This window comes from Bos taurus, chromosome 7, assembly GCF_002263795.3.
Source record: "Bos taurus isolate L1 Dominette 01449 registration number 42190680 breed Hereford chromosome 7, ARS-UCD2.0, whole genome shotgun sequence".
NCBI classification, from domain to species: domain Eukaryota; kingdom Metazoa; phylum Chordata; class Mammalia; order Artiodactyla; family Bovidae; genus Bos; species Bos taurus.
This window is the reverse complement of record NC_037334.1, coordinates 41,581,369-41,606,490: the sequence shown is the minus strand read 5'-3', so window position 1 is coordinate 41,606,490 and position 25,122 is coordinate 41,581,369. Positions and strand designations below refer to the sequence as shown.

Genomic DNA, 25,122 nt, shown 5'->3' with positions numbered 1-25,122 from the left:
TTGATGCTTTTGAACTGTGGTGTTGGGGAAGACTCTTGAGAGTCCCTTGGACTGCAAGGAGATCCAACCAGTCCATTTTAAAGGAGATCAGTCCTGGGTATTCTTTGGAAGGAATGATGCTAAACCTGAAACTCCAGTACTTTGGCCACCTCATGCAAAGAGTTGACTCACTGGAAAAGACTCTGATGCTGGGAGGGATTGGGGGCAGGAGGAGAAGGGGATGACAGAGGATGAGATGGCTGGATGGCATCACTGACTCAATGATCGTGAGTCTGAGTGAACTCCAGGAGTTGGTGATGGACAGGGAGGCCTGGCATGCTGCAATCATGGGGTCACAAAGAGTCGGACATGACTGAGTGACTGAACTGAACTGAACTGAGTCGTCGGTCTAGTGGTTTTCCCTACTTTCTTTAAGTCTTTGCCGAATTTGACAATAAGGACCATCATCAGTTGTATGCAAAAATGCCATAGTCCACTTCTGGACATATACCCAGATAAAACTAAAATTTGAAAAGATAAATTCAACTCTCTGCTAATAGCAGTACTCTTTGCAATACCCAAGACATGGAAACAACCTAAATGTCCATCAACAAATGAATGATGAATGATGGTATGTCATATCTTCATTATCTATCTATCCAATGATATATATATATATATATATACACATGCTCAGTCATGTCCAACTCTTTGATCCCATGAACTGTAGTCCACCATGCTCTTCTGTCCATGGAATTTTCCAGGCAAGAACACTAGAGTAGGTTGCAGTTTCCTACTCCAGGGGATCTTACCAACTCAAGGATTGAAACTGAGTCTCTTGCATCTCCTGATTTGACAGGTGGATCTTTACCACTGGCGCCACTCAAGATGCCCATATGTATATATATTATTTAATAAACATATTTAAAAAACAAAATAGACACTCAATGATGTAAAGAACAGATTTGTGGTTGTCAAGTGGGGAGTAAAGGAGGGAAGAAATCATGGGAATTTGTGATTAGCACAGGCTAGCTAATATGTTAATATATAGGATGGATAAACAGTACATTCATGATATAGAGCACAGGAGACTGTATTCATTATTCTGGGACAAATCATAATGGAAATGAATATATACATATAACTGAATTACTTTACTGTACATATGAAATTAACACAACACTCTAAGTCACCTATACTTCAATATTTATTTATAAATGAAACAAATCTGTCTTCTCAAAGTGAGAGAAATAAATTATACTTATGAATTCAGGTCTTAAAGAATGAGAAAAGAATATTATTTTGAACATAGAGAAGAAAGCACCTTCTGTGTATTGCTGAATTCATTCAATTGACAAGTGCAAATCATACTCAGTTATACTGATTTTCAATTTGTGCTCCTTCTTGGCAATAAGAATGATGCACATGTTTAGTAAAACATTTGACATATTTATTATGTGAGTTTATTAAGGGCAGGCAACTATTTATATCTTACTCAAATAGGTATAGATATGTTTCTTTTATTATTTCATGGAAACTTTACAAAATATTTTGGGTGTTAATTGTTATCAACTTACCTTCTGACTTTAGGTACCAGATTGGGGTTTCTTTTTCATAATAGGTAACACTGATTATTCGTTTATGGAATTTCCTATAAAATTTGCAGTTAGATTCAAAACAAAATTGAAAAAATAAGTAAACATTTTATAGTTCTTTATTTAGCTTGCATGCGTACGTCTCTTCAAAAAAAAAAAAAAAAAAACTTTAAAAACAACCAATGGAGAATTGCAACAAACATCAAGTGATTTCATCATATGGGGGTTGTTTACAACATCAAAAATTCACCTGTTTGGAAAGTCAAGGTGGTGGAGGTGTAGGTGGATGTGGAGTACATCTCTCTCCATGATGCATTAGGAATACACCTTCAGACACAGAAGATTTTGCAGAACACAGGTTGAAAGTGGGCAGAAGCCCCTGACCATGAGAAAGGAATATACAAATGTACACAAAACTCAGTAGGACAAAAGAAGTGGGGGAAGGAGAGTAAACAGAACTGGACTTACATCCAGAGGTTGGGGGAACTGAAGCAGGGTCAAATTCCCACATCAGGGCAATTGCTTGAGACAGAGGAGAAGCATTTGAGGCTGTTGGAGAGTGCATCAGCTGATCTGTGACAGGCTGAATGGAATGAGAATCACATAGACAACCCTTGCCAAAGCCATACATACCCCACACAGGTATGCAAGTCCCCTAGAAAGTGCAGTGGCTGGGAGCTGGATCATAGGGATTGGAGAGAAATCTCAGGGTGAGGTCTGCTGTTGCCTGCAGGGAGATGGCCCAAGAGAACATGAAGGAGGAGATTGTGGTGGGAAATGCCTGGGGAGGAAAGCCAAACAGCCATGAAGGCAAGGCAAAACTGCTGAGTCACACACAAGGGATGGAGCCATCACTGTAGCCTCTCTCTCCCCAAACACCAGCTCTGGCTGCTGAACAATAGAAAAAGGCACCAGAGAGAACAGTACTTTAAGTGTCTGATGCATTGAGCAATAGAGAATTCCATCCAGGGTTGCCATTTAAGGGTCTGATATGCTGAGCAGTGGCACCCTGCTCCACTACTCTTGCCTGTAGAATCCCATGGACGGAGGAGCCTGGTAGGCTGCAGTCCATGGGGTCGCTGAGGGTCAGACATGACTGAGCGACTTCACTTTCACTTTTCAGTTTCATGCATTGGAGAAGGAAATGGCAACCCACTCCAGTGTTCTTGCCTGGAGAATCCCAGGGACGGGGGAGCCTGGTGGGCTGCCGTCTATGGGGTTGCACAGAGTCAGACACAACTGAAGTGACTTAGCATGCTGAGCAACAGAGAAGGACCAGCCAAGAAGGCCATTTGACTGCCAGCTGCCAGAGGCTAGAAAATGAATCTAATAGGGCATAACTCCCATGACTGAGGCAGCTGCTGTCCCTGCACAGTTACTGCTGCCAGAGTCTCTGTGATCCAAGCAATGGCACCACTTCCATGCTCAATTCCCCCTGGGACAGAGCTACTAGAGGTTAGAAAAAACACTAAGAGCGCTTCCCTAGCCACTGGCTTCCCTTGAGTACCTGGTGCTGCTTGGTCCCTGAGATTGAAACGGCTGTACCACCTCCTTACACAATTCTCACTGATTGATTGTAGACTGTTAGTCACTCATTTGTGTCTGACTCTGAGACCCCATGGACTATAGCCCACCAGACTCCTCTGTCCATGAGAGTTTCCAGGTAAGAATACTGAAATGGGTTACCATTTCCTTCTCCAGGGGATCTTCCTAACCCAGGGATCAAACTCAGGTGTCCTGAATTACAGTCAGATTCTTCACCATCTAAGCCACCAGGGAAGTCCTGTCCTCCCTGGGGCAGACCTAAATCCTCCAGGGCAGCCTCAGGAGCAAACTTTTGTAGATAACTCACATGCAGAGGTGGAGATAAAACCACAACTGAAACCCAGGGACAAGGTCCTTTGGAAGGAAGAGGACCAAAACCTTCCCACCATCTATAAGAGCTGCAGATTGAATTCATATGACCAATTAGGCAGACTCTGTGTCTATGGAATTTGTAAAAGGGCAATAAGAGTTCCCCCCAAACAAAATACACTTGCTCTGGCAGCTATGGACATTGGAGGCAAGAACACACAGGGGTAGGATCAGATTAAAGTCTGAGCTGCCCCCACACCAGGTCCGGAGACCAGCCCAGTGCTGGAGGACATCGTAGAGAAGCAAAGGTGGACTGTGACTCACAGTGAAGGAAAAGAAATGACAGCAGAGATTGAGAAAAACATGTATTATTATTTTTATATTTTGACTTGTTTGGCAGTTAGTTCTAGATTTTTTTTTTTTTCTTCATCTGTTGCTGTGGTTGTTGGTTTTTATTGGTACTAATAACTCTGTTTAAGCTTTTGAGAACTTTTTTTTTAATCACAGTTTTTATTTCCTTAATAAACTTCTGCCTCTATGTTGGCCTTTTGAAGTTATGTGTGTTTTTTTTAATCTAATTTTTTAAAATAAAAAAATTGATATTTTTTTCTTTTGTTTTCTTAATTTTCTTCTCCTGCTGTAGCTATTCTTTAATATACATAAATCTTATGTACGTCTGTTTAACTTTTGTTTTCTATTCTTCCTCTCTTTTCTTTTTTTTTTTCCACCATATTTGTTAATTTTGTTTTCTTTGCTTTATTTCCCATTTGGCCCCTTGTTTAGTTTTGTTTTCCAGTTTGTGCTTTAGATAGTTTTGCCTTTAATTGGTCGATATCATTTTTGGTTTCCTTTCCTCACCAGGTCAGTTTCTTGTACTTTATTTTCTTTGGACTGTATTGATTTTGTTCATGTGTGTATATGTATGTGTTCAATTATTTTTGTTATTATTTGCTTGATTTTGTATTCATCATTTATTTGGGGCTCATCTCTTATTTCTTGTTTTTTTTTTTTTATATGTTTGTTTTAATACCCTTTAATGCCATGACAAATGACTTGTGGAGTCTAAGTTTCCAGACAGAGATCAGGCCTGAGCCTTTGGAGTGGGAGTGCTAAGTCCAAGACTGTAGACTGCCAGAGAACTCCTAATCCCAGGGAGTATTAATTAGTAAGAAGTTAGAAAAAAATCTTGGATTATCAAAATCATGACAGTGATGAATGACTGATGTATTTTAGAGTTGAAAAGAATAATTTTTTCCAGAATAGAAGAACCACATTTTTGAAGAAATAATACAAATTTGGATATTTTTATAATAAATATTAGTGACTATTTAGAGATTTTTTGAGCTTGAACTGTTAGACAAATGATTTTCAAATGGTAAACGAATATTACTTGCTTATCTCTTAATATATTATGGAAATTTTTCTCAAACCAAAAGAAAAAGAAAAACTGGATGATAAATAAAATTTTTAAAAAGGATAGTTTTCTGTTGAAAATGTACCTCATATTACATGATGTAAGTCCAAACTGAAGGAAAAAGAAGACTTTTACTGCTTAACATCCATGACCATAGGCTTACTAAGCATTTATTCATATTCAACAAGGTTGCACAACTGAATTAAATGAGATTTGGAATATAATTAGCTTAAATACTTAACAAGTAAATTTATTTTTCAATACAAATAAATTCCAATTTATTCAGAAATTATTATATTAAAAAGAATAATGGACTTGCAGAATTTGCCAGAAATGCTAGCAAATCAGGTCTGGAGATTATATAACCACAAGCAATTTCCAAAATGTGCCTGAGGACATTTCATGTAAAGAAAGACACCACTGTTGCTCCTCCTAGGCACCACTCAACCCTGAACAAAATGATAAGCTTCTCTGGAAAACCTGTTTACTGAAATTCTTACAACTTTTCCTTACTGGATGTGCACATCTCTTGCTTCTTCAGTCATTCCAAAGTTTAAAGTTTGGGATCAATGATTCATAATTCATAAATGAGAGTCAGACAAAGCAGCCACTATTTAGCATAGATATCAGAACTTATGCTTTGTAAGAGATGTCAACTGAGAGACTAGATATAGAAAAATGGTCAATTTTATCTAGACTTTTTGCTGAAATAGAGGTCCTGTAGCTCCTCAATTATATCTTTAACGGTCCTTATGTGTAAGGATTATGTGAGAAGTATAATTTTCAAAATAGATAGTTATTTTATATATACACACACACACATATACTCAGTCACTTAGTCATGTCTGACTCTTTGTGATCCCATGGACTGAAGCCCACCAGTTTCCCCTGTCCATATAATTTTCCATGCAAGAATACTGGAGTGTGTTGCTCCTTCCTACTTCAGGGGATCTTCCCCACCCAGGGATGGTAACTGTGTCTCTTGTGTCTGCTGTATTAACAATCATATTTTTTACCACTCTGCCACATGGGAAGCCTCATGATTATTAATAGACCAGTGTGACCAAAAAAAAAAAAAGTTAGGCTTGAATACAAAAATTAAAAATAGATATCCTATTACAATTCTCACTTCTTTTAGAATACTCAAATGCATAGCCCCACACCATGCTTACAGTTTTGGATGCCTCCTGGGGATGTATGCAATTTACACCACCTTTCATAGTACGTTTAGGAAATATAAGGGTATTTCAAGATTCTATTAATACCTGGACTTGCTGAGTTCAGTAATTCTCTGATTAAACCAAAATCCATCCCAATATAGCTACCATCTTGTGGCTAACACAAATATGGTCCTTGTGCTTCCCTGAGGATGATTATACCCTGAGAGCAAAAGAAAAGGCTTCTTGGTAACACATACACAAATTCATCAGTTTCTAACTTAAATTCTTACAGATATATGCATCTTACTATATACATATGTAGAGAAGTAGAGAAAGAGAGAGAGAAAGAAAGAAAATATCCAGCTCCATGAAACCCAAAGAACTCAAAAATGTAAACATAAAGAAGTCTTCACTGAGACCCATTGTAATTCAAAAATTGAGTACATTGTTTTTCTCTGGATGTATGTTCAGATGTGGGATTTCAGGGCCATATGGTAGCTCTATTTTTAGCTTTTTAAGGAATTTCCATACTGTTCTCCATAGTGGCTGTATCAACTTACATTCCTACCAACAGCACAAGAGGGTTTCTTTCTCTCCATACCCTCTCCAGCATTTGTTGTTTGTGGATTTTTTGATGATATTCATTCTGACTGGTGTAAGGTTGTATCTCATTGCAGTTTTGATTTGCATTTCTCTAATAACTAGTGATTTTGAGTATCTTTTCATAGCCTATTGGCCATCTGTATGTCCTCTTTAGAGAAATGTCTATTCACATCTTCTGCCCATTCTTTGAGTGTTGCTTGCTTTAATGCTATTAAGTGTCATAAGCTCTTTGTAAATTTTGGAAACTAATCCCTTATCAGTCACATCATTTGTAAATATTTTCTCCCAATCTGTGGTTTGTCTTTTTATTTGTTATTTCCTTTGCTGTGAAAAGCTTTTGAGTTTAAGTAGATCCCATTTGTTTATTTTTGCTTTTTATCCCCTTTATTTTGGGAGATGGATTAAAAAAGATTTTGCTGTGATTTATGTCAGAGACTGCTATGCCTATGTTTTCCTCTAAGAGTTTTATAATGTCCCTTCTAACATTTAGATCTTTAATCCATTTTGAGCTTAACTTTTTGTATGGAGTTAAGGAATGATCTAATTTCATTCTTTTACATGTGGCTGTCCATTTTTCCCAGCACCATTTGTTGAAGAGGCTGTCTTTCCAACATTGTGCATTCTTGCCTCCTTTGTCATAGATTAATTGACTATAAGTGCATGGACTTATTTCTGTTTTTTTTTTTTTTTTATCCTGTTCCATTGATCTATATTTCTATTTGGGCTTCCCTGGTAGCTTAGACTGCAAAGCGTCTTTCTATAATGCGGGAGACCCAGGTTCTATCCCTAGGTTGGGAAGATCCCCTGGAGAAGGAAATGGAAACCCACTCCAGTATTCATGCCTGGAAAATCCCATGGACTGAAGAGCCTGATGGGTTACAGTCCATGGGGTCACAAAAAGTAGGGCACGACTGAGTGACTTCACTAACTAACTAACTAACCATACTGTTTTGATGGCTGTAACTTAGTAGTATAGTCTGAAGGCAGGGGGTCTGATTTCTCCAGCTTTATTTTTCTTTCTCTAGATTGTTTTGGCTATCCAGGGTCTTTTGTATCTCCATAAAATTTTGAGATTTTGTTGTTTTTGTCCTAGTTCTGTGAAAAATATCATTGGTAATTTCATAGAGATTGCGTTGAAGCTGTGGATTGCCTTGGGTAGTATAGTTATTTTGACAATATTGATTCTTCCAACCCAAGAACATGGCATATGCTTTCATCTGTTTATGTCTTCTTTGATTTCTTTCATTAAAAGCTTATAGTTTTCAGAGTATAGGTCTTTTATTTCCTTAGGTAGATTTATTCCTAGGTATTTCATTTTTTTGATACAATGGTAAATGGAATTGCCTCTTGATCAAGTATTTTAAAATAAATTTAAAAAATTTTGATGGTACCAATATTACCCCTTCCCAAGTAAAATTTGTATTTAATTCATTTACTGAAAATTAGGAAAACATAAGAATACTTAAGTTTTAATGTTTAATAAAATGTGTTATTGAATATTTTCTAAATATCATTGCAGATATCATGCAATATTATTTTACTAGTTTAATACATGAAAATTGTTTTATAATTTAATTTAATAGCTTTTTCTAAAAGAATGAAAACAGTTTGCAATTATGCAGTATCTAAAATAGATAACTCCAACATGTGTGATAGCTTAAGAATTTCTGCTTATATGATCTCATTAAACACATTCCATTTGATTTATTAGATTTTTAGTCAATATAATCACAACTGGATAATAGATGAATATATACAGACTATTACTTTTCACTAACTGAAGAGCAACATATAAACTATAGGATACTCAGGAACTCCCTGTCTGTCTAGTGGTTAGGTCTTGTGATTCCACTGCCATGCCCTGGGTTCAACGCCTGGTCAGGGTAGATCCCACGAGCCACATGGTGGGAACAAAAAAATTGCAAAGTAAAGTAAAGTAAGTGAAATACATAATCCACAGAGTGGAGAGACATAATAATATTAGAAGAATCTGAGTAAATAATTGTTTTCTTTTTCCCCCACTGAATTGACCCTTAAGAATGAAAATATCTCTAGAAGTTATTGCAATTCCTTTCTTAAACTTAGCTTATGGCCATCCTGGAATATTAAGGACTTGACCTAGATTGTCTAAATCCCAGTGGATGTTGCTAAGTGAATACCTACTCTCCCCCCTAAAAAAAAAAGGTTTAAATTGACTATCAAGTTAAAAAAGCCTAGAATCAAATCATTGTTGCTCCTGAGTTCACACAGAGGTATTTAAAATAAGTGGAGATAAAATTTAACATGTACATTTGTTTAGAAATTTTTAAACGTGTCTACTCAGAAAATGACATTGCTTATATTATGAAGATTGAACTGCTGTCATCAAGCCACTGATTTTGTGAAACTGTGGATATAATAAAAGGTACTAATCCAAATTGCATTTTATTTTTATTCACTAATGAAGAGGAAGGATTCTTCAGTAAGTGCTTAAGAAAAGTTTATTCAGAATAAAGTACTTCTATATATATAGAAGTACTTTGTATACATATATATATATATATATATATATAAGTACTTTATATATATAAAGTATATATATGTGTGGGTGTATATATATATATATATATATATAAACAATCGGGCATCTCATTACCCAGGGAATTCAAAAAAGAAAAGTATTTGACTTAACCTGGTTTAACAAGATATTTTAATATACTAAAATATATATCCTTAAAAAAATAAATAAATGGGCTACGCAAATGCTTATTCACATTTTTTTAAGACATGAAGCTCTTTTTAAACCTAACACTTGTTGTTATGCAATTCTGATAATTGATGTAATTGCAAATTACTGATTATAAAATGATAGTGCAATGTGGTAAAATTGTTAACTGCTGATATTGTCTATGAGCTATTATTCTGAACTTACAGTGAACAGTACCTTTGCCTATAACATATGCTGAAATATAATTGAAAATAATTATGACATTCTGTGATAAAATATACAATAAATATTCATAAAAATTAAAATCTTTTTTTACCATAATTGAAATAAGAAATTTATGGGATAAAAGGAAATTGAAGGATAAACAGTATTCACTAAAGAAGGAAGGATTCATTATATCCAAAGGCTGTTACATATTCTCTGAAAATGAGATAGATTGCAACCGAGAAAGCTTTAAAACAGCATAGGTAATATAAACCAAAATTTTTAGGAGTAGAGACATTTTCATGCAAGCACATTGTGTAATCTGATACAGGCTGATTCTATTGGATTAACACTTTTGGCAGTGCTGGCTGTTATTTGGGTTGAAATCATTCAGGATTTTAGGCATCACTTTGGAAAAGGAGTGATGTGATCTATGTAGCCTTTGTTATGTTAAGAAACAGAAGATTCTAAATGGAGTTTGAAGTCGAGTGAGTGGCTGCACTTTTTACGGTACTGTTCAGCAGAAATTATAGAGAATGAAATGGACCACAGAAAGTGATTTGGGACCTGACCATAAATGTGCTTTCTGAAGAGGAAGTGAAATAAGGGTATTAGAAGAGATAGAGCCAATATGATTTATACTACAGTATGCTTTGGATGTGGTGAGTTACACTTGAAGAATAAATCTAATACTTAAGACTCCCACTGCTCAATACAGACTGACTGTGGAGGACAATCTTTCTTATTTCCTACTCATTTTAATATTTATTTTTTTAATGAATGAAGAGTGGTTTACACAGCATCCATTGTAATCTTAATACTGCTTCCTACTTGTTCTTTTACTGTACATGAATTCAAACTTTCAAATCAAAGTCTAGAAATTACTTGCCTAAATTTTATATGAAAATATGAAATGGAAAATATAATGAAGATTAAAAATGGCTAACGTTACCTGCCTGTGAATATAGATATGCGTGGGTGCTTCAGTTGTGTCGGACTTTTTGCAACTCTATGGACTGTAGTACATCAGGCTCTTCTGTTCATAGGACTCTCCGGGCAATACTATTGGAATGGGTTGTCATGCCCTCCTCCAGGGCATCTTCCCTATTTAGAGACTGAACCCACATCTCTTACATCTACCTGAAATGGCCAGTGAGTTCTTTACCACTAGCATCACTTGGGAAGCCCTCTATGTGTGTATATAAATAATTTATATATATATATATATATTTATTATTTATACATAAATATTTTATATATTTATTACATTTATTATTTATATATATAAATAATTTGAAGGATAACTTCTAGGAAAATGCAAGTAACTATCTGTATTTTTTATTTTTATTTTTTCAGAGTGATGCTGTCAATGTTTATTTGGGGATACAAAGAGGACAAGGTGAGCTAGTGTTAGATCAAGACAAACTCATTTTTTTTTTTTTAGTTAAACATTACACATTTATTATAATTACTAACATATCGGGGGTTATTTCTATCGTATTATTTTGTGCTTTCCTTTTATCCTGTTTCTTTTTTTCTCTTCTCTCTTTATTTCTTCTTTCCTTTCCTGAATTCTACTAAATTGATTGAATTTTCTCTATTACATTCCTGCCTTCTTGCCCCAACTCCCACACTTCTTAAATTTGGAAGTTGTACCAGGTTTAGCAGTAACTCTTCAGAGTTTTTGTTTTGTTTTGTTTAATTAAACAACAGGAATATCTAACAAAACATAAATTCAATCAACTTTAGTCGTTATTCTTAAAATTCTGACATGAATAGTTAACAGAATCTAAAGTTAATCAGCATCTTCTCTGCCTCCTTAACACACCAAAGGAACTTAGAACAGTTTAACTCTGAATAATCACCTCCCGCTTGCCATATCAGATCAGCTTGCCATATAGCGACACCTATTTCCAATATTTTAGATTTATCATGCTTTTATACCCCCAATAAATTGCTGCTGTTGTTTCATGTCAGTTCTTTTGTAGACTCACTCATATGCTTATTTGTTTCCCAATCTGTCCTTCGTCTCAATTCTGTTCTTTTTTTTTTTTCAATTTTAATTTAAAAAAATTATACATGTGTTCCCCATCCTGAACCCTCCTCCCTCCTCCCTCCCCATACCATCCCTCTGGGTCATCCCAGTGCACCAGCCCCAAGCATCCAGCATCGTGCATTGAACCTGGACTGGCATCTCGTTTCATACATGACATTTCACATGTTTCAATGCCATTCTCCCAAATCTTCCCACCCTCTCCCTCTCCCACAGAGTCCATAAGCCTGTTCTATACATCAGTGTCTCTTTTGCTGTCTCGTATACAGGGTTATCGTTACCATCTTTCTAAATTCCGTATATATGCGTTAGTATACTGTATTGGTGTTTGTCCTTCTGGCTCACTTCACTCTGTATAATAGGCTCCAGTTTCATCCACCTCATTAGAACTGATTCAAATGTATTCTTTTTAATGGCTGAGTAATACTCCATTGTGTATATGTACCACAGCTTTCTTATCCATTCATCTGCTGATGGACATCTAGGTTGCTTCCATGTCCTGGCTATTATAAATAGTGCTGCGATGAACATTGGGGTACACGTGTCTCTTTCCCTTCTGGTTTCCTCAGTGTGTATGCCCAGCAGTGGGATTGCTGGATCATAAGGCAGTATGGTTATCCAATTCATTCTTTTCAAAAAAGCAATGTAAAATTGAAGTATCTTGTGCCTTTAACTTTTACATTTTCTTTATTTCCTTTTTACTTCTTGCATACATCAATGAATTTCCAGTGAAAGAATAATGATATCTGAATAAACAACCTTGTGGAGATTTTGTGAGAATCAAATGGATGTAGCATAAAGAGACAATTGAAAACTATATAATCATGCAATTATGGTGGATGACAGGTGTATTGAAATGATGGTATGGCAAAGATGGGCTTCCCATGTGGCGCCGGTGGTAAAGAACCCACCTGCCAATGCAGGAGATGTAAGAGACCTGGGTTCAATCCCTGGGTCAGGGAGATTCCAGAGGGCATGGCAACCAACTCCAGTAATCTCGCCTAGAGAATCCCATGGACTGAGGAGCCTGAAGAATCAGACATGACTTACCATGCACACAGGCATGGCAAGGATATTGATAAAGGTGCTAAAATTACAGCTTATCTTTAATGATATTTTATAGCCAAGCATGCAGTGCTTTTATGTTTCATCTCATAGGTAGCTTGTAATCGCTCATATTTCTTTGCATCTGTTCTGCTTAAAAAACACATGTTCAGATACTTACATTTTTACTCTAATCTTCTATTTCTTGTAGGTAGATAAGCCAGAATTATGCATAGTTTTAAAACTAAACTTTCTTTGGTATAACTATTAATGAAGCAAAATAAACACATTATCATTGTGAAACCAAATTTGAAGGACATATTCTTAAAATCAGTGTCTATCTTTGAAAGTTTCTGTCTTCCTTATTATCTATTTACCTAATAATGCAGATTTCACTGAGTAATAGGAATTAGAAGCATACAAAAAGTTATACACACAAACATGCACAGTGTATTCTAGGTCTTTTTTTACTGTAAAAAATGATTGTTCTCTTAATGTATACTTTCTAAAGTTGAAAATATATATTACTTGATTATTAAATAGTATCGGAAAAATTCCTAAGTCAGTAGATTAATGTAAGCCATTTTGTACTATTTCTTCCTTATTAGAACTTATTGTGGAAACACTTGAAGGAATGTGGAATCTCAAGCAGGCCTACATGTGAGGGGATTATACAGGTATGCTCAGCTGGTAAATAATCCCCCTGCAATACAGGAGACATTGGTTCAATTCCTGGGTCGGGAAGATCCACTGGAGAAGGGATAGGCTACTCACTCCAGTATTCTTGGCCTTTCCTGGTGGCTCAGCTGGTAAAGAATCCGCCTGCCATGTAGGAGACCTGGGTTCGAGACATGTGTTCGATCCCTGGGTTGGGAAGATCCTCTGGAGAAGGGAACAACTATCCACTCCAGTATTCAGGCCTGGTCACAAAGAGTTGAACATTGAACACGACTCAGTGACTTTCACCATGCTTATCTAGACTCCAAAGAACCCACTTCTGGGTAATGTGGTTCTATGAAAGACATCTTGTAATGATAAAAATTCTAGACACTTAAAAAAATACAAAATAATTCTTTTTTTTTTTTTGCTGTACTGGGTCTTTGTCATTGTGTGCATGTGGGGCGTCTCCAGCCGTGGTGAGCAGAGGCTACTGTATGCCGTGGTGCATGGGCTTCTTATTGTAATGGCTTCTCTTGTGGGATGCAGGCTCTCGCTTTGTGGGGCTTCAGTAGTTGTGGTTCACTGACTCTAGAGTGCAGGCTCAGTAATTGTGGCACGTGGGCCCAGTTGTTCTGCAGCATGTGGGATCCTCCTAGACCAGGGATTGAACCCATGTCCCCTGCACTGGCAGGCAGACTCTCAACCACTGGACCACCAGGGAAGTCCCTAAAATAATGCTCATTATAAAAATTTAGATTGAGTACTATCAGTCAATTTTTAAGAACTAGAATTGACTTCCTTCAAAGGCCTTTTGGTAAAATTACCCCAGTAACCTGGTTTCCCAGTCCTACACATGATGAGAAAGGCAGGTTAGTACAGAGAAAGTTCAGCATTTTAGTTTACTTCAGAAATCCAAATTTCTGTGAAATCTGGTAGAGTGTCTTTGAGCTTTAAAGATTTTTGAAAGATTTTGAAATCTGAGATTTCTCATAATATATCCGACAAATTTAATTTAAGGAAACTTGTAAATCCACATTCCTTCTGCATCTCTGTAAATAACCACATAGTTTTATTTTGTAACCAAGAATCATATTTATTAGAGAATCATTTGATCAAGAGTGAGAAGAGTGGAGAGTATAAACATTTGTGCTTCAGTTGAAAATTCTATATTAGGACTAAATGTAGGACTCTAGGGTAAAATTTTCCACTTTTTCCAACTCAGTTACTAGATTACTATACAGTTTTGAACTAATTCACTTCGTATCTTTGTGACTCAGTTTTTAGAAATCATTTTAAAAGTAAAACTACACTTTAAAAGACAGTATTTTTAAAAATTTATGACTGAAGACTTTTTCCCAATATTTCAGTTTCAACTCTCAATGTGAACATAAGGAAAAAATTTTGCTGGTAAATTTATGCATTTTGACTTTAAGGGATAGTCATAGGTAACTTATTTTGAGACTTGGACAGTGACTGGATGGCTTTACCCATCATATATAATATGTATATGTATAACCTCAATCACATGCAGATAATATGCTTGTTCCTTTGCAAGTGAAATCTCCTAGGAAGAGAAGCTTTTGTATTGGAGAAGAAACATGAACCGGATTTCATTTAGAAGCTTTGAGAGAATAATTTTAAATATAATGTGTAGTGATTGTGAGGTCAACTGAAAATGCTTTAAAGCCAGTATATTTAATAAAGTAGAAGAATATGTCAAAATGTGTAAACTATAAACAATGAAATATATTTGTGCTATAAGACACATCTAACACATATTCTTGACCTCCTACCACTTTTATAGAATTTATATTTTAATGATTTTTATTTCTCTCTTTCTTTCTTCCTTGTCAGTATTTTCTGTGTTGATCAATAAAAAGTAACCCAATCTAATTTCAGCTTAATTATTTCAAAATATATATGAATAATATCTGTGCAATAAGCTAGCGGAGATAGGAAATGTGTTTAGATAGACAGGTAGATGGGTAAATAGAGAGAGAGAAAGATAGATCAATCTGGGAATCTAAATCTAGAAATATATATCTTAAAGTAATGTCACTTCAAATCTCTGAATGTCAATATTGTCATCTATAAAATATCAGTGATGGTGTCAAGGTCAAGAGATAATGGTAAAGATTAAATACAGTTTAATCCTTGAACATGTCCTGACACATTCTAAGTACCAATCTATAGAGATGGTCAATAGAAGTTTAGACTTTTTTCTCTCTTCCACATAGGATATGGCTCAGATTCAAGGATTGTTTAGTTTCCTTACCGTGAAACCACAATCAGAATTTTTTTTTTTCAGTTAGATCTTTTCTCCTATGTATAATGTCATTATTGCTGATACCTAGATGGCAATTTTTAAGGAAAACTAAAAATAAAATAGATCAAAAATAGTTCATAATCAAAAATAGATTATTTACTTTTTTTTCCCAGTAGATTAAAAACAAGTAAAAAAATGGAAATGGGCTATTTGAATTTATTTTTACCTGAGAAAAAAATTCCATTTCACTTTAGATTTTGAAATGCCCAAGGCTAATATTCAACATCTGCTTTCTTGTCAGATGAGGAGTCTTTTAAGTAATATCACATAGCTGAATACAAGACTAGTACAACATAGACTAGCAAAAAAACGTTCCACTGGCAGTCATGAAATATAGAATCAAATAACAGGTATGGTGTCCCATTCATTGCTTTACTTCTTGCTTTTTTTTTTTTTTTTAATGTGATAATATTAATTACTAAAAGGAAACTTTGCTGTAGACAACCCTATATAAAATACATGTAATAGGAATCATTGCTACTTTCGTATGTTATAACTTGTTATTAGTTAAATTATAGTATTAATTGTATACTAGAGAATCAGTCCAATATTCTATATCATGTGACATTTATGAAAAAATAATTGTTCTTCCATTTTTCCCTTTGCAAAATTCTTGCCCAACTGAAACTCTGTATCCATTAAACACTAATTCTTCTTTCCTCTCACATCTTAGTTCCTACCAACCACCATTCCACTTTCACTTTTATTAATTTGACTATACTGGGTAACTCATATATGTGGAATCATGTGTATGACTCGCCATGATTGGCTTATTTCACTTAGCACAATATCTGTCAGCTTTATCCATGCTATAGCATGTAGCAAAATTACCTTCTGTTTATTCATTGATTGGTCAAAAGACATTTGCGTTGCTTCTACCTATTAGCTATTGCAAATAAAGCTTCTAAGAGCATGAGTATATAGATATCTATTCTAGATTGTGTTTTTTATTTTGGATGTAACCTCAGAAGTGGAATTTTTGGCCCATATTTTGATTTTACGTTTTGTTATTGTTTTATAATTTGCAGTAGTACTTTCCAGAGTGGTTATACCATTTTTCACTCCTTCCAGCTTTGCATTTGTTGTAATTTCTTCATATTCTTGCCAATATTCTTACTCTTTTCTGCATTTTTAAAACATAGCTAAAGGTGAAATGTGGTATCTTATTGTATTTTTTCTTTGAATTTCTCAAATAATTATTGATGATGACTATATTTTCCTGTGTTAATTGGTTAGTTGTTTGCATTCTTTGAATAAATATTTATTCACCTTTATCTAACCTTTGAAAACTATTTTTTTATGTTGCTTGGTTGTAGTTTTTAAATATATTCCCTATTACAATTCATTATCTGATATGTATCAATATTATCCATTCTGTGGGCTGCTTATTCACTCTGATAAAGTTCACCATGATACAGAAGTTTTTAATTTTGACAAATTCCAATATCTATATTTTTGTTGGTGTTGAACATGCTTTTGGTGCTATATCCAAGAATGCACAGCAAAACTCAGTATAATGAAACTTTTCTCCTTTTATTCTAAAAGTGTATGGTTTTAGCTTTATATCTGCTTTTTAATCCACTTCAGTTAATTTTTGTGTATGTAGTAAAAAAAAAAAAATGGTCCTATTTCCTTATATGCATGGGGATGTCAAGTTTTCTAGCAATATTTGTTGTAAAGACATTCCAACTGAATTTTTGAGACACTTCTCGAAATCATCTGACCATAGCTTTTTTTTTCTGGTATCTCCACTGAATCGTTTTGGTTTATGTTTGTCTTTGCCAATACTACACATTTTTTTATAAATTATGGCTTTGTAGTAAGTTTGAATAATAAAGAATAAGTTCTCCAATTCTTTCATAAGATTGTTTGGGCTATTCTGTGTATTTAAGATTTTATTTGAATTTTGAAATGTATTATTTTCTTTCTTTAAAATTCTCTTGGAATTATGAAAATCATTTCATTGCACCTGTAGGTTGCTTATGGTAATGTTGACATTTTAGCAACAGTCAGTTTTTCAACCCATGAGCACAGGCTACTTTTCCATGTGCTGGCATTTATCTCTCCTTTAGTTTATTTCAGTGATGTTTTGTGATTGTTAGTGCATACCTTTTGTAATTTCTTTGTTTTTTCCTAGGGCTTTTATTCTTTTTCATGATATGTTAAATGTTATTGTTTTAAGTTCCTTCTTAGTATTAAACATTATTAGTATAGAAATACAATCAACTATGTATCCTGCAACATTCATAACCCTGTTTATTAGTCCTAACAAGTTTTTATTTCCTACATTTAAGATATTCTGAAGCAGGATAATTTTAATTCTTTCTTTACAGTTTTAGTGTTTTTAACTTGTTTTGCTTGCCAAAATATTAGTAATTATAATACTGTAACTTTAATTAGAAATTTCAAAAGTGAACATTCTTGCCTTGTTCTTGATCCTAAAGGAAAAACTCTTAGTCTTTCACCGTTGAGTCTAATGTCAGTTATAAGATCAATTTTCAACTGTGACATCAGTTTTACATCCCTTTAATATTTTATTCAAGTAGACTAAGAACATGATCTCAAAAGCTCACTGAAAGTGAAAGTGTTAGTCGCTCAGTGGTGTCTGACTCTTTGCGACCACGTGGACTGTAGCCTGCCAGGCTCCTCTTTTCATGGAATTCTTCAGGCAAGAATACTGGAGTGGGTTGCCATTCCCTTCTCCAGGGGATCTTCCCAACCCAGGGATTGAACCCAGGTCTCCTGCATTGCAGGCAGAGTCTTTACCATCTGAGCCACCAGTAAAGTCCCAATAGCCCACTATCAATATATTTTTCATCAATATGCTTGCTTTCTAATAATAAATATCAAATAGTATCTCTTGACACTTTAGCCACTGTGGATGGAAAACTTTCTGCCCCACATACAATCACATTCACACTTTTCTCTTTTCTCATCCTTTCAACATAGTGGCAACACAGTTTCTGGCATGGCTATGCTGACAGCATTTTTCCATCTTTTTGTACATTTTACTAAAATACAAAAACATAAGTTATTGTAAAGCCTGATGACATTTTAGTTAGTATTTTTTATATTTATTTATATTTTTGGTGCACTGGGTTTTAGTTGCAGTATTTGGCATCTTTGATTTTTGTTGTGAAATGCAGGATCTTTAGTTGTGGTATGTGAGATTTTTAGTTGGAGGATGAGAACTCTTAGTTGTGGCATGTGGGATTTAGTTCCCTGATCAGAGATCAAATCCGGGACCCCTGGGTTGGTAGCATGAAGTCTCAGCTGCTGAACCACCAGGGAAGTCCCTAGTTAGTATTTTTATACAATAATTCTCATCATTGCTGTTTCTCAGTCAAGACACTTTTAGGACCATTCAATTATAGGCAACATTGAGAATTTTCAAAAAATCTTTTCAAGACATTTAGACGTTTTCAAGACACTTAGAATTTTCAAGAAAATATCTTTCAAAGAGTATTGTTTAATTATTTTTATATGTTCTGTTCCTGCTTTTTGAATATTGTGGTTCATTTATATAAATTCTGAAAAATGTGTTTCTTTGATATTTCCATTTTTTTCTGTATGAATTTCTAGGAGTGATAATAAGTTTGTATCTCTTCCCTTATAGTCTCTAACTCTTATACTCTTTAAAAGAGAAATTTTCTGATTTTCTTGCCTTTTTTTATTCTGCTAGATATTTTTCATTTTATGACAATGTTTCACTTAGTCTTCCTTGTCGATTAATATTACTATTTTAATTTGCAAGAGACTTTGTTAGCTTGCACTTTATTTTTATATATCTAATGATATTTATAATGTAGAATAGTAATATATTATACTTCTTTGAAGATATAATTCTTATTTGTAAAAAATGCATTTTCTGCATTTTAAAATCATTATATTTCATTGCATAGTTTTTCTGTATGTGAATACGTATTTGTGTTTGTGTGTGTATGTGCACATGTCCATATTCTTTCCTGTTGCAGACTTTCTTAAAATTCTAACAATTTTTGCACTAGAACAATTATTATAACTAAAATAACAAAAATTCTGTATGGCTTGTTCCCTTACAATATGTCTTAAGAATCCCTCCTCCCACCATGAGGAAGAACCCTTGAATGCCATTTTTCTTTTCTTCATTTAAAAGACTGACCATTTTTATTTCCAAATTTATTCTTTCAAAGGACCCTAAACTATTTCATCTCTTATTGTGCCCCATGTTCACCCACTTTCTTTTAGTTTATAATATATATTTTTAAGCATTGCAGGCAGACGCTTTACCCTCCGAGCCACCAGGAAAGCCCAATTATAGCTGTGTTTTAACAGGGAAAGATTATAAGTGCTTAAGTTTTTTACTCTAACTTAGAATTGGGAGGAGCTTTAAAAAAATAATAAAAGTTAAAATTAAATGTGTACAACAAAATTTATTTATCATGTAAGTGCTAGAGAAGCAGAGAGATGTAAAATATATGCTATTTTTGAGATTTTGCACAGATTTATCAAACTACAATGAGTGTGATTATAGAGATATATAGGCAAATGTTATTCATGACAGCATTCAGAATCTCATTCAGAAGGAAGATCATAATTTTGTGTAGATGGTACTTGATGATATTCATCTTGATTTCACAATAGATGACTCAAATAATGTTACTGAATTAAGGAAGCTTGATTTAATATTTCTGTTCAAAGAAGATTCAAAAAAGAATATTAGCTTCTCAACATAAGTGATAGGCTACTACAGATTTACAGGTAAACCTTAGGGTTTGAATATGAAAAATAAATCATTTCTTAATGGTGATAAACATTTATCATAATATAATTAGATAACATGCATTTACATGATTTCCTAAGAATATATTTTGAGTATCTCATCTAATTTTGATGTGACTTGAGCTTTTGTAGGGTAGTAAAGCATACTTATCCAAATATGTCAAAATATAAATTTTTTACAACTTGAAAGATTTCCTGTGAAGCTCATTGGCCAAACTGTTTGTATTTTCAAGTTCTAGTCTCTTGATCAAAAAAACAAAAAAGTTTTACTTTTCCAAAATTAATAGGTTCAGTTATTCATTTAAGAGTTGTAAATTTGTACACAGTCTAATCATGCAACAGTTTCAAAATAGCTTACTCGACTTTCTTTCTTTTGTGTCTGCCTTAGGAAAAATTATATTAATGCCACATGGAAAATTATAATCAAACATCAACTTATTTCACTTTATTGGGATTGTTCCCATCTTCAAGAATTGGCCTATTTCTTTTTATTCTCATTGTTCTCATTTTTCTAATGGCTCTATTTGGTAACCTCTCCATGTTCCTTGTCATCTTTCTCGACACCCATCTTCAGAAACCCATGTATTTTCTACTCAGTCAGCTCTCCCTCGTGGACCTGACCTACATTTCCAACATTGTACCCAAAATGGCCTGTGATTTTCTATTTGGAAACAAGTCTATCTCCTTCATTGCATGTGGGATACAGAGCTTCTTTTTCTTGACTTTAGCAGGTGCAGAAGGATTGCTCTTGGCTTCTATGGCTTATGATCGTTATGTGGCCATTTGCTTTCCTCTCCACTATCCCATCAAAATCAGTAGAAGAGTATGTGTGCTTATGATAATAGGATCTTGGCTCCTGGGCTCAATCAACTCCTGTGCCCACACCATATATGCCCTCCATATCCCTTATTGCCGATCCAAGGCCATCAATCATTTCTTCTGTGATGTTCCAGCCATGTTGACTTTGGCCTGCATGGACACCTGGGTCTATGAGTACACAGTATTTGTGAGCACCACCATCTTTCTTTTGTTGCCTTTCACTTGTATTGTATTTTCTTATGGCCGTGTTCTCCTTGCTGTGTATCGAATGCACTCAGCAGAAGGGAAGAAGAAGGCCTATTCAACATGTAGCACCCATCTCACTGTGGTAACTTTCTACTCTGCACCATTTGCTTACACTTATCTCCGTCCAAAATCTCTGCGTAGTCCAACAGAGGACAAGGTTCTTGCTGTCTTCTACACCATCCTTACCCCAACGCTCAACCCTGTTATCTATAGCATGAGAAACAAGGAGGTGATGGGGGCCTTGAGAAGAGCAATTCAGAGAATCTGTTCTGTGAGAATGTAAAGACAGTTTTTCCATGAGAATTCGATGTTAAATACAAATTTATTAATCAGCATGGTGGTTTAGTCATGTCCTATTCTTGTGACCCAATGGTCAGTAGCCTTTCAGGCTCCTCTGTCCCTGGGATTCTCCAGGCAAGAATACTGGAGTGGGCTGCCATTTTCTTCTTCAGGGGGATCTTCCCAACCCAGGAATCGAACCCAGGTCTCCTGTATTGCAGGCAGATTCTTTACCAACAGAGAGAAGCCCCATTAATTGGCATACAACAACTAAAATCTCCTTTGGATTAATTTTAGTCCTTGCAAATATAATAATAAAATAAGATTTTAATTATTAATTAAATTAAATATTAATCAGCATACAATTATTAAAGTCTTATTTTATCATTAAATTTGCAAGGACTAAAATTAATCTAGAGGAGAAAACCACTCATGTATAGACAAATCATTTTTGCAAATATCTGTATATCCATATCTATATGTTTATGCTTATATATGATTATGTATATGTATGTATATATATATATATATGTTTTTTTTCAGCCTCTTTCTTTTTTCTTCATTATGCATTTTACCCTATTAATTTAAAAAGCTTTTAATTTTTACTGATATGCTATAAATTTAAGTGATTTTTGGTATGCAATAATAAAAATGAAAACTAACTGAAGTTGTCATTCATCATGAGTTCTACTATTTTGCATTTATATTTCAATATGCTTAAAATATGTTTTCTGAATGATAAGATCAAATTAAAAGTCAGAAGACCTCATTTTCTTTTCATACTAGGCCTGTAATTGCCAGTAACAGATATTCTTTTCTTCAATATAAGGAAAATATATTTCAGAGATTTAGTTGACTTCACCAGGGATTCTGAAGTCCTTACACTATGCTGAATGGAAATAATTTCATATTCTTTTTAGGGTGCACCCTAGGGAATTGATTTAATATTGGTATACTTGGGATTCAACAATAAGGACCTGGAGATGTCAACAGAGATCAAGGAAATTGTAAAGTTATACAATAAGTGAGTCAAGGCTTTGTCTCATTACTAGACATCAGAAATATCAAAGACTTTCTTGCAACCATCCCCTCACTAGGCATATACTCAATTTACATCATAAGCAGTCAGTATAACTCTCACACTAGGTGATAAAACTCAGATGAGATTTTATTCTCTACTCACTGTATCCCATAGTTCTACTGAAAGAGGTTGGAGAAAGTTAATTTGTAAGAACAAATTTCAATTCATATTATGGATTCATCATTTTCCTAAACAGATCCCACCACTACATTCAATAAACATCAATCAGCTCAAGTGAAAGTCCTGGTTGAAACGTTATCACTATCCTCCTATTATCAGGGCAGCAATATTCTTTACCTCTTAGATGTGCCAAGGAAACAAAGGGTCATATCCTTTGTTCAAATTCTCCAACATATTAATGTAATATCTCTTGTCTGACTCTACCCTCCATTCTTAGAAACCAGCTTGACAGCCTAGAACACCCTCACTCCACCCTTTACTTGATTAACAAATGTCTTAAAGAGAAAAATATAAATAATTTGTGCCGTCAATTCTCCCATATTGAATTTCATACAGATACCTTTTGGAAAGCCTGCAAAAAAGGGACCTATGTTTTAATATCATGTTAATTAACATAGCTTTCAGTGAACAAAACTCCCAGTGAAAGCACTCTGGGAGGAATCACCTGTCAGCCCCAATTTTTGTCCTCACATGCAATTTTGGAAATGACTCACTCTCTCCAGGTTGGGCACATAAATGTCCTAATAACTGGCAAGTGGAAGGTTTATGCTTATTGGAATTTTATGTTATCCCTGTGTTTATTTGCAAAGAGACAAATGGACCTCCTTTCTCTCCCCATTACAGATTCAAGAGATCCATGCTATCAGGATACCCAGATACCTGGTGAGAAAATCATCTAGAAAGCTTTGTTTCTACTACAGTCCATGGGGTGACAAAGAGTCAGACACACCTGAGTAACTTCATTTATATTCTTTCAATATAATACATAAATTATTTTATTCAAGAATATACAAAAGTACCTCTCTAACATTTGAACAGTAGGGATATTTCCAGAGGTTCTCAATTTCTATTCCTCAGGTTAATATACCTTAATTTGACTTAAGCAAAATTGTCTTTGTTTTTTCTTGATTATTTGATTTTCCACCAATAAACCAAAAATCATTTAAATTTATAGCATATCAGTAAAAATTAAAAGCTTTTTAAATTAATAGGGGAAGATATATAATGAAGAAAAAAGAAAGAGGATGAAAAAATATATATACACATATACATAATCATATATAAACATAAACATATAGATATGGATATACAGATATTTCCTGGGTTTCCTGGTGCTTTATGGGCTGTGGCAGATTCAGCCAATACTTCTCTGAGTGAGCGCAAAGCTATCTTGACCTGTTCACATGTGATTATCATGTCGTAAAATGGTGGAATACAAGCATGACCATAAATAACCATCCATGCACAAACATACATTTACAAGAACTCTGGATTCCAAATGAGAGGTTATAGTACTCAGGTGGAGCACAGGAATTGGATAAGACACATTGAAGAGGGAAGTAAGGACAGTTTTACTCTACCTAAGTCACTCCTTTCTGAATACCATGACACACAGGGCAGAGACAACCTTTTTTCTCCTTTAGAGCTCATCCATGGGGAAATGAAAGTCAAGTGAGTATCCAATTTTAATTTAGATGCAAACAATAATCCCACTAACCCTTAGATCCTATAAGTAAACTTGTGCATGGTGCTGTCTGATGGCCTACCCCAAATCCCTGACTGGGGTTACTGGGGAAAAGTTTTCCCTTTTGAACTCAGTTTATATAGAATAGAAACAGTGACTGCTTAAAATGTAAAAGCACCAATTCAAGACTACAAGTTTCACCAAGTTCAGAGAAAAATGACACTACCGAATGACAAAATAAATCACAAGCAATAGACCATAAAAAATGGAGATCTCATGGATGCCTGACAAAGAATTCAGAATATTTTTCTTTAAGCAAGTTAAAGAACACAAACAACTAAACAAAATCAGGAAAATATTATTGCAACAAGGTAAGATTCAAACCTGTATACAGGTCAGGAAGCAACAGTTAGAACTGGACATGGAACAACAGACTGGTTCCAAATAGGAAAAGGAGTAGATCAAGGCTGTATCGGAGAAGGCAATGGCATCCTACTCCAGTACCCTTGCTTGGAAAATCCCATGGATGGAGGAGCCTGGTGGGCTGCCGTCTCTGGGGTCACACAGAGTCAGACATGATTGAAGCGACTTAGCAGCAGCAGCAGCAGCAAGGCTGGATATTGTCACCCTGCTTATTGAACTTATATGCAGAGTACATTATGAGAAACACTGGGCTGGATGAAGCACAAGCT

The 25,122-nt window shown here is 34.8% G+C and overlaps 2 protein-coding genes across 2 annotated transcripts in view; both read left to right on the top strand.

Moving 5' to 3' along the window:
- The window catches only part of MSANTD5 (Myb/SANT DNA binding domain containing 5), a 31,327-nt gene extending 18,050 nt beyond the window's left edge, over window positions 1–13,277 (top strand). The window contains exons 5-6 of the mRNA XM_059888914.1: window positions 10,873–10,915; window positions 13,222–13,277. Coding sequence (XP_059744897.1) covers window positions 10,873–10,915; window positions 13,222–13,277 — 99 coding nt within the window. The remainder of the gene's footprint in view (window positions 1–10,872; window positions 10,916–13,221) is intronic.
- A 7,492-nt stretch (window positions 13,278–20,769) lies between these two features.
- Window positions 20,770–21,708, top strand: OR2L2 (olfactory receptor family 2 subfamily L member 2). The gene has a single exon (NM_001390530.1). It carries the CDS (start codon window positions 20,770–20,772, stop codon window positions 21,706–21,708), a length of 939 nt encoding a protein of 312 aa, NP_001377459.1.
- The last annotated feature ends 3,414 nt before the right edge of the window (window positions 21,709–25,122 follow it).